Source organism: Mchenga conophoros, linkage group LG7 (assembly GCF_057382185.1).
Source record: "Mchenga conophoros isolate Kocher_MC1m ecotype Shallow Benthic linkage group LG7, M_conophoros_male_GT1.1, whole genome shotgun sequence".
NCBI lineage: Eukaryota > Metazoa > Chordata > Actinopteri > Cichliformes > Cichlidae > Mchenga > Mchenga conophoros.
Window position 1 is genome coordinate 6634563 of NC_140532.1, and position 11139 is coordinate 6645701.

Below are 11139 nucleotides of genomic sequence, written 5' to 3' on the forward strand. Positions count from 1 at the left end.
TCTTTTTTGCCACAGTGAGGAACCATAAAGAACAAACCTTCCCATAGCCAACGCTATGGTATGAATACACGGAATTAGGCGTCCTCTCTCTCAACCATCTCTGTTGGTTCTCTGTGAGGCCCCATGGCCTTTGAGGCAGATGGAGGCTGTGATCCTGGATCAGTTCTTTGTTTGTTGAGAAGCAAGAGCTCTCTGCCATTGGACCTTTCACTCAGCAATGAAGCTTCTCTGAGAATTTGTCCCGATTGGAAAGTAAGAAGGAAGAAGCACTCATGCGTGCTAATCTTCATTTCCAATTCTGCAAACTAAAGCCACAAAATGAGGCCTCAGGAGGGACAACAGTCCACTGCTTACTGGGAACTAGTTGGAGTAAAGATACAGCGTGAGCATTCATTTGTTTCTTAAGTGCCATTTTGAACCCTCGATATTAGAAAAAAATCCAAATCAAACAAACAAATAAATACATGAAAAAAGGAGAGGGACTGATTGTAAAATTGCAACCTACATGAATAACCCTCAATTCTGAAACAAAATTACCAAGATTTACAAAGTTAGAGGGAGAGAAAAAAAAGCTGTTTTTCCATAGACTTCCAAAGATCCGAAGTCTTTTTGGAACTACAGCTATCACCATCTGGTGGCCTATAAATAGAATGTAAGTTGAAAACACTTTCGCATTAGCTGATTTTTGTGACCCATAAGCTACGTCCATGTTTTACACCATTAGTGACTGAATTATAAAAGCAGCAGCTGTGTTAATAACAAAGGAGTTTTTAATCTTAACATTTTAAACCACAATGAAACTTCAGTAAATTCGTCATAAAAAAAATAAAAATAAAATGCCGTTTTAATGTGTAGTTAACTCCAAATGTTTCAAAAGACTGCTACGGTCTATCAGCACAATGATCAAAACATCTAAAATTAACCGACTGATACAAAGGTTCAAACTTTCCCTGTTTTTAACGGATGAAAAATAATCATCTCATTTTTTTTTGTAATGGTAAATGGCCTGTATTTATATAGCGCTTTACTAGTCCCTAAGGACCCCAAAGCGCTTTACATATCCAGTCATCCACCCATTCACGCACACTGGTGATGGCAAGCTACATTGTAGCCACAGCCACCCTGGGGCGCACTGACAGAGGCGAGGCTGCCGGACACTGGCGCCACCGGGCCCTCTGACCACCACCAGTAGGCAACGGGTGAAGTGTCTTGCCCAAGGACACAACGACCGAGACTGTCCAAGCCGGGGCTCGAACCGGCAACCTTCCGATTACAAGGCGAACTCCCAACTCTTGAGCCACGGTCGCCCTTGGAGTGGTAAAAAGGTTTGTGCTTTAGGGATTTATTTTAAGCGACAGAGTTCAGATAGATATGTTTCTCTGTTGTTCCAAATCACAGCAGACTCTACTGCCTATTCACAGCTCTGTTTGGTGTGATGCTTTTTTAAAAAGGCCTAAAAAGCATTAATAGAACATTAGGACTAAATGGATTTGAACTGTCCTTGCCCTTAGCAACAGTGGCCTTGTTCCAAGTGAACACTACTCTCCCTCGCTCTCCTTTATCTCTCCCAGAAACTAGATTTTCCAATTTAGCCTCTAACACAACAAAGCAAGGGACAGATAATTGATTTGAATAAAAACAGCTCTGCTATAGTCATATAAAACAATAAGAAAAAAGGGAAGTGGCGGAAGTTATAAAATGGTTTTACAATAGCATAGTTTCAATTTCCAACACCTTTTTATTTGTTTTCGACTAAAGGAATGTCAGCCAAGAAACTTTCTGGGGAATGATACATGATAAATTCAATTAAAATGGCAAAATAAAATGTGAGTGACAGCTCTAAAGTGCAAAAGGAGGTAGGAAGAGAAAGAATAGGACAAGGTAGAGAGGGGTGAATAAACCTAACACTACCAAGTCTGCCAAGTCTTTTCATGTCTCTCCTGTCTATTCCTCAACCTCAGCTTCCTAAGACACCTTTAATGTGTCTGCTGCTCTTGTAGATTTTATGAGGCAGGGAAAATGGATGTAGCCACTGCACACACATACACAGTTGTGACTGGGCTGATACTGCTGTGCTGCTAATGGACTCTTCTCTTTGTAGCTGAGAGGCTCTGTGGACTGCATGTGCCCTAGACGGCATCCTGGTTGGCAGAAACAAGTAAAAAGTAAATAAAACATGAGACGAGGTAAATATGCTGACTACGTACTGCTGTGGTTTGAAACCCCAACATGCCTCACCTGCACTCTTACTATAGTTAACTTCAGGTGACTGGCTGACTGACAGACGGCCATCTTTACTCCTCAAATTATGTTACGCCTCTGGCCCTCTATTAATATGTATGCAGCTTTATCACTGTTTTCCCCCCTTATATTCTAGTCCCCTGTGGAGAATTACAATATGAGCTCAGAGATTAAAATCCCCAAGCCTGTGGCAAAGTACATAAGCAGATTAGAATTAATAAGCAAATGCAAGCCAAGGGTTAAATCTTTCATCCACCTCTCACCTACACACAGACAGCCACTCAGACCCTCTTTCTCTCTGAAGTGTTTTAAGATGTCAATACCATGCAATTTAAACTCCTCCAGCTCCTCTTTTTCTTTACCCTCTATTTTATACGTGCACACACACACACACACACACACACACACACAACTTTTCTCAGCACAGGTAGTCATTCTGACTTGCCTGTCATGCATGATAAGCGACGCTGACATTTGAGAGAGCCGAGAGGACATGCCGACATACCACATAATAGTCTCTAACACAGTGCCCTGTGAGCAAGCAGGTAAGAGGTTTTCAGTAAGCACACTGCAAATCCACAGTGAAACAACCCCAGACTAAATGTTCAGGAAGTCCTTGGGGTGGCACTGATATTTTACTATGATAATACACATGAACTTGGGTGGGGTGTAGGCTGCCAGAAAACGTGTTCTCTCTCACAGGCCACTCTAATTAACCGGTTACACTACGCCACTGTGCTTGGGTCACATCTCTGCATGTATTCAACAATGCTCTCGTGTGCCACGGCTCACCGATGGGTTCTGACACAGTTATAAAAGCAGAGCATACAGCAGAACAAGGGCTGCAGAGGTGGTTGAGAGAGAGAACAGGTACTGCAGCTTTAAATGGTAAATAGCCGAGACCGCGGACGCACATTCCCAATCCTGCCTTTGTTTGTCACACCTCTCAGTGCACAACTCCTAGGCATATGTGGTCAGGTTTTATTTTCAGTGGCAGAACATGCCCCCGCTATAGCATCTGTAATGGAAATACAGCAACTGCTTTCAAGGTTGACTTGTCATGAAAATTCAGTTTGAATAGCTTTTGTTTAGGCTGACATTAAGAAAAAGGTTACCATGTTTGTTTTTGGAGGGCAACCTGGAAAAGATTTGATGAAAATGGTAAAGTAAGGTTACAGCTGTGTCATGATGATTGAGACAATCTGAGAAGAAGAAACAAATCTATGTCACATATCCCGCCTCCCAATGCTTACACCAGCAGGTGCCTTTGCAGACGGCACTACCGACAGTAAGATGCTGGTACACAAAGCCAGCCCTGCATAGAATTTGAGTGGATTTAACAAGTAAACAAAAGTAGTGAAATAGCACAACAGTCCTGTAAAGATACGATCTTCATTATTATATTGGATAATTCGTCCCCCTTATTGCCTTAATTATGAATTATGAAATAATAAAAATTCATTGCAATGCAACATTGTATTTTACACCATATGCATATTCTGAGTCGAAGACTGAACACTTGATTTTTTTTTTTGTCAGCTTACCCAGTTCAAAAAGGGTTTAACAACAGCTACGGGGCATTCAGTATTCAGCACTCTTTATTTTTTTTACATGACAATGCCTAGATCACAGTCACTTTGAAAAATACAACCTCTGACTTGGCACAGAAGTGCTGAGTCAAAAAAGTGAAATCAACCGAAGTCTAAAAACGTCATGACTCAGTAATCACACAATGAAGCCACGCTTCAAGCTGACTTCTATCTGCAGAAACCTAACACAATAGGGAATATCTGTGGTCTGTGCATGGAGCAGCACAATGAATATACACAATGCTGAATCCCTTTACGACATAATCTACTTCTATTTTAGACTGCCGTTTCTGATACTACACTGTCTATATCATATTTATAACTGCACACAAAAAGATGTAACAGACTAATATCTTTTTGTCTTTTTCCTTGTTAGGGCTTCAAATAATGTTCAATCGTAGCTACAGAACCTACAAAATCAAACAAGTTGTTGCTACAGATATAACCTAGTTGATTTTTTTTTTTTAAAAATCGCTATTCATCTTTTTTTTTTCTTTTAAAAGAAGCCATGACAAAGAAATAATGCATACAAGGACTTCATATCAGTGACATCCCAACTGTGCCAGCATAAATATGCATTTGCATTTAAAATATAGAAATGCCCAGTGCCTGCAGCTTCAGTTTGTTAGGATGACTGACACTGCTTGCCCTAAATACGTCCATGGATATGACTTAAAATCGACCATCATTTTCTTGACTGTGGAGTCACTCCCAAGTAAGTAAAAAACCTTCAAGCAACTGGTTATTTGTATAACTACACTGTTGTTTGATCTCTAACTCAAACCTCTTATATCTATGTTCTGTAACACTTGGACACTTAATGTTAAATACACTGATTGTTCAGCTGTCTCTTAAATGTAAGCTTCAAAAATAATCTGCATATTCAAACTCAAAACACATGGCACAATCTCACTAAAATCCAAATTAATATACAAATGGTGCCCTGTCACCCCTTGCATGGAATTTAAAACCACCTTTTATCACCACAAATATATTCAAACTTCATTTAAATAGGTGCCGGTATGAGCTCATTAATTAAGAACAGATGCGTGCACCTTTTTTGGGAGAGGTTTTCTAAAAATGGTTCTTTGCTGTATAACAAGTGTTAGGCTTCTGTACACAGGAGTTAGCACTCACCTCAGGGTTGGTCCACTTGGTCTTGATCTTCTCAGCCATCTGTTGTGTACAGCCCAGCAGGTCATAACCCTGCCTGCTCTGCAGATACAACAGACAAACAAGCGGTAAACACAGCACAGTAGGCCACTATAAAAACAGCACAAACACAGATATTCTTTTTGTGCAAGTCAAACAAGACATGCAGCAGGCTAATTATTTGTTTACCTTAATCTTGCACTCATTCAAAAGAGTACCATTGAGTTTACATTTTAGTTTATAACTCTACACAAGGACAGTGCCAAAAAAACCTCATCTGGTAGTATGACAACATTTTGAGGAGACTACAGACTACAATATTCCATATTTTGATATGCAATATACAAGGTGTTAAAGTTTCTCCACAAGAGCACATTAACACAGGAAGCAGGATTAAAGCTAAGGGGTGTTTAGACTAAACACTGTGGCCTTGGGCTGTATGTCTGACCCTCTTTGTCTGTAATCAATCCATATGTGTCTGTAAATGTAAGTCAGTTAAGTGTGTTGCTCTACTTTTGTTTGTACCACCAAAGACAACACTGCAGTTCTAGACAGTTAAGTTTCACTGACTTTGCATGACCATTTTAAAATAAGGCTTCTGCTCAGACTTTCTAAATCAGTTTATTTCACCGCTCACAAACAAAAACCTCTTATGCTCATAACATTAATTCAAAACTAAGCCCTTGTTTCTGATCATATCACCTTGTCCTCTGTGCAATAGCACAGCCCAAATGTGATCAGTGTGCTGAACATCTGACCTGAAATGAAACTATAATAATCAGAAACACCAAGCTCTGCATAAATGAACCCAGATTTGATGGACCTTTTTTCCCCCCATAAATCCAACAGATTAACATGACTTACTAGACCAAATGCAGTGCTTCACTAAACAACTTGTGACTCAGTGGCTCTATTTAAAATGCCTGAAGAGAAAAGGCCATCTGGGAAAACGAAGTAAGGGTGAAGCCATAATTGGCACCAAACCAAAAGGGACATCGGGGTGTATTTTTAATGTTTCATTTCTCTTTCACAGCTTTCACAAGAATCAAAGTGTCCGTAAGAATTAATTTATTGATGAAGAACTGTGGGTTATCATGGGACATATATTTAAAATAGAGCACATAGCCCTCTCAAATTAACTTGAAGACAATGATTGGCACACTACCTAATACAAAATTAGAAATGCAAACTAGACATGTGACACTGTATGTTTCATAGCAGATATTGTTGGGGGGCATGCCATAAAGATTAGGTACACTATATATATATATATATATATATATATATATATAAACCTTACATAAGTGTGCATCTCACCTTCTGCCAAACGTAGGCTTCATGCAGAGTTATGATCTCATGTTCCTTGTGCTCACCTTGCACAGCACACACCACACAGATGATCTTTTCATCAGGTTTACAGTAGAGGGAGCCCTCCTGGCCATGCTCCTTGCAACGCAATCTCTCTACTGTCACGGTGTTTCTCTTCCCATTGTCTTCAGCAGCCCCAGCCTCTGGCCCTGCTTCTGCACCCTCAGCTCCCTCGCCGAGCTCTGCTTCCACAGGTGGAGAGTTATGGGCTCCTTCTCCTTCCTCAAGATCAACCCTCTCATTCCCATTAACTACTGCCACTCCAAGAGGTGCCATCCCACGATTTGCACCCATTTCAGCTGCCATCTCTCCCACAGCTTCATCCTCAGCTGTGCCTCCAACTCTGGAGTCCCTGTTTGTGCCAAGACCATTAGCCTGGGTGCCTTCGGGGTTATAGGGCAATAGCACATGATGCGTGCTACTGGCGTGTCTGTCTGCATGGATGGGGCAGAAGGCAAAACTGCAGATGGGGCACACTTGTGTCGCTGGCTGGGCCTCATCAGGCTCGCACGCATCACATGAACCGTCCATCTGCGGCAACTCTTCTTGTTTCAGTTCATTAGAACCTGTCTCAGGTTCTCCGTTGTGCTCCATGGTGGCTGAAAAAATTCAAGGTATCAGATAGCAAAGTCTGACAGGAGAGAAACAGTGAGAAGAAGACGGGTTATAAATAGCTGTGACCTTCTGTAAACACATCTCATCTTTGCACAAGGGAAAGTCCAAGATTCTCAGGACTAATCCCCTCTGATTTAATATTCCCGAAACAGATGTTGTCAGGCATCTAGACGAAATGCCATCGAGTGCCACATTACAGCACATCTGCAGTCACTGAACTGCCTTTGTGTGCAAACACACTCACATTGTTTACTGACTCACAAACAGAAAGTGCTGAGTGTGTATTCCTGTGCCCTCAGCATGACCAAACACTCCCCTGCTCTCCTTCCTTCACCTCCTGGTTATGTCGTCAAGCCTTGACCTTTTCATATCTTGTTCTTTTTTGTCTTTATGTGCACTCACCACCACCCCCTTTCAGACCACTCTGCAGGAGTGAAGCTGAACAGAATAAAAAGAGCACAGATGCATGCCTGGCTGGTACACACTTTTTTGTCTCCTTTCTCTTTCTCCTCGAAGCCTTCCTCTCTTGGGCTCTGTTTGTGTACTCTCTCCACTGCTGACACAAACAACCGACAGAAAAAGTGCTGTAATGGAGAGAAAACTCCCCCTCTTTCGCTCTTCCACCGCCCCTCTCTGCCAGTTCTCTGTCTCTTACTCACATTCACACAGTGCCTCCTCACACAAATACACAGACATTTTCTCCCTCATCCTGCAGGGCAGTTTGCAGCAGTCTGCAGAGTGTACTTACTCGTCTGTCTTCCTCTTCCCTCGTGTTTTCTCTCCAGGGCTTGTTCTGAGTTAATGTGGAGTCTGTGAAGAATTAGCTTGACGGCTAACTTCCTTAGCGCAGCCGTCGTACTTTGAATTCTGCTGCTGAGCTGTCGACTTATCTACTTTTACTTTACAGCACAAAGGGAGCTCCTGCTCTAAACCGACAACGTTTACTTCCTTATTTTTGTCAGCTGCTGTCTTCTTTTTTTCTACTTCCTGCTAGCAGTCTCCTGTGTGTTTGGGAACGGTAGAGACACACAGAGGCGGGAGAGAGAAAACTCGTTTGACGAGTAAAACCAAGACAGAGAAGCCTCGCATTTTTTGTGTTTGGGTTAACATTTTTCCGTGTTTTATTTATTCATATAAATATTTTATCTATTTATTTTTACATTACAAATGCACCAAAAGCCAATGACCTTGTCATGTAGCTAATATATCACCGGTCAAGAGGTTAGATGAGATGAGGTCTTCAGGGAAATACTGTTTTGTGGTGAAATCTTTGCACAGCATACATCTTTAAGGGGTTTCAAAACAAGATCTACGTGGACTTTCACAAAGAGTCAAAATATACACATGCGCTGAAATGTATGCATACGTTAATGTAAATATTTTAATAAGTGGTTGTGATGACTTCACAAAGCCATGGCTCATTAACTTCTTGGTAGAGATCATAATTGACAACAACTGGCAGTTTCTGTTTGCCAGCATCAAAAGGATTTGTTTAACAGCGCTCACTGGACTGAAGTGAACTCAGAACAATGGGGAAGTCAAAGGAACTCACGGAAGATCTGAGAGGGAGATTTGCACAAGTTGGGAAGTTATCTTGGAGCCTTCATCAGTTCAAACAATTGTATGTACCGGTAAGTACAACTTATTTGGGTGTGTCACCACTGCCAAGGGCTGGGAGAAGACAGAGACTGCCACCTTTAAATGAGAAGTTGGTTAGGATGTTCAGGAACAGCTCAGCAACCACCAATACTCAAGTCTGCCGTGAACTGGAAACTGCAAGAACCCAACATCAATGTCCACATTGAAGAGAGTTTTACATTGCTGCACAGGCTGACAATAAATCTCTTGGACGTCCCAACATAAAATGTATTGAAAATTTGTGGACTATACTTAAAAGCAAGGTCTGTGCCAGGAACCCAACCAATTCATATGAACTCAAACTTAAAAGCCCCAAATTCTGGGTTACGTGTAATGCATGCATTGCTGTAATCCCATTATATTTTTCAGTAATGTAATGTGTTACTGTACTAAATTTAATCATCACACTGTCATTACTTGCATTACATAGATTCAGTTACCTGAACGTAGGATGAATGGAAAGGGAAAGAGAAATCACAAACATGCTGTTTTCTTCCTACGCTCTACAAACAGCTGATGTTAGTTTGTGTTCAAGGAGAAATGGTGGGATGTGTACAACTTTAGAGGAGTAGCAATGTTCACATGTTTATTCATTTCTTTTTTGCATTAAATGACAAGCATGATGGTATAGGTACACTCCATCTATGATAGAAGCAACCATATTATACTGCTAACACAACTTTGACTCTTTTAGGCATCTCCACATGCTAACTTAAAGCTGCACAAAAATCTTCTAGTTCACAAGAAAGTTCAGCCGTTAAATCAGTTAAACACATAAATAAATGTATCTAAAATTAACTCGGTGCAGTAGGTTTAAAATGACAAATATTTACCAAAATATAGTGTTGTTGTATTGTAAGTATTGTAAGATAAGAAAGCCTATGCACACATTTGCATGTAAGTCATTTTTCCAACAAGTAAAAAACATTTTTAAGGTGTTAATTAAAACTGAGCATTTTTATAGCAGTAGCCTTGAAATTATGAATTGAATGCAAAAAAAAAACCCTGAAAGCAACCTTATATTTTTATGTGTTTAGTTGGCTCCTATTGTAATCCTTTGCAGTGGCTCAAAATAGGGTGTGACGATGAGAAGACATTGCTAGTTAATTTTGTTGTTAACAGAAAGAATGGATGCCTTCCCTGTTCATCTAAAGGGCAGCAAAGGAAGGGTTCTTTACAGCTGATGCATACATTTGTAAAAAAAAAAAAAAAAAAATTACAAAAAAGTGAGTGGAAGCTATAAACTCCAATGTATTCATTATACAATACAGGAAAAGGTTCAGCTGGAAGAGTAGACAAATTGAGAATTTTAGCATGGGTGTTAATGGGGAGTTTCTAATTATAATGTCTGCTTTACCCTTCTGTTCATGTCCTTACCATCCATAAAACTGCACTGAGAGACAATGGAACCGGATTAGAGGTCTGGAGAGAGACACAGCGAGATGATGCAAAACAAGCTGTTCTCTGTAGAGAGAGCTAAAAAGGCTATTGAGCTGGGTTTCACACAAGCAATATTTGGCAAATAATTGTTGACTGTTAGTCCGATTTGAATGGCATGTCACAAATAGCCATAAACCGTGTTCCAAAAAAGCCTTCTGCATCCACTCAGTATGGATCCTGCTGCTGTTTTTGCCAAAGTTTGTGAGCTGCTTTGTCGAGGAGAGCTCTTATCCCATATATCTTGTTACCAGAAAAGATTTCGTCTCAATGAAAATATATTTAACTGGCAAAATCATATTTGCCTTGGCATCTTGACATAAGGATTGAAAGTGAAGCTGTGTTTCAGAGGCCATTTAATCATAATCGGGATTAGATTTGTCGAAGGCTTGTAACTGTTAGCACAGACGTCACAGCAAAATCACATTCAGCTTTGTATGAATGTGTATATGACTGAGCCTCGCTGCATCGTCAGTGGGAAGTTTAATGGCGTCATTACTGTCTTGCAGCACAGCAAAAGACAGCATCATCTTGCATTCTGCATAAAACTGAGAACAATTAAAGGGCTCATTGACTTGCAATTCATTAGAATAAGCACTCAATATAACTACAATATGGGTCTGTGGTAGAGAGATCTGTTCTTTTTTTCTCTACCCAGGAACTGTAGTGAAACAAAATGTGACACGCGATAGGAGCTAAAATTATTTACCTAAAATGGGCTTGTGCAGCTCAGAAAAGCCTGCACATGGATGCTGGAAACACAAGGCACATTGAGCTCTCAGAAATGCCAGCCAAGAGTGAAGGAAGGAGCTTTGGCAGACAAGCAGAGCAGACAGAAAACACTTACCTAATGCCTCAGTTTTAACATTGTTTTATTGGCACGAGGTCAGCCTTGGGTCTTAAGATTAAATGTCCTTCAGTGCAACAGCACTGGTCTGTCAGAGGAGGAACTCTTAAAATGAGTTAGCGCCCCTCAACATCACCCCCTCCCCCATGGCCCCCCTCTTATTCGCTAATATTTCATTCTGTCACCCTGCTCCTCATTTGCCCTCTGGATCATTCCCTAGATGCTCCTGACTTTGCCACAACTCTTTCCACC

The 11139-nt window shown here is 40.8% G+C and overlaps 1 protein-coding gene across 2 annotated transcripts in view; it reads right to left on the reverse strand.

Annotated features, from left to right (window-relative positions):
* The window catches only part of trim44 (tripartite motif containing 44), a 43128-nt gene extending 35152 nt beyond the window's left edge, over positions 1-7976 (reverse strand). The window contains exons 1-3 of one of the 2 annotated variants that reach the window (XM_085281760.1): positions 7714-7976; positions 6300-6949; positions 4968-5045 (exon numbers count right to left, since the gene is read on the reverse strand). In XM_085281760.1, coding sequence (XP_085137886.1) covers positions 4968-5045; positions 6300-6944 — 723 coding nt within the window. In that variant the 5' untranslated portion in view covers positions 6945-6949; positions 7714-7976. Of the gene's footprint in view, positions 1-4967; positions 5046-6299; positions 6982-7713 lie in introns of both variants that reach the window. The other variant, XM_085281759.1, reaches the window with a different exon arrangement.
* Between the last annotated feature and the right edge of the window lie 3163 nt (positions 7977-11139).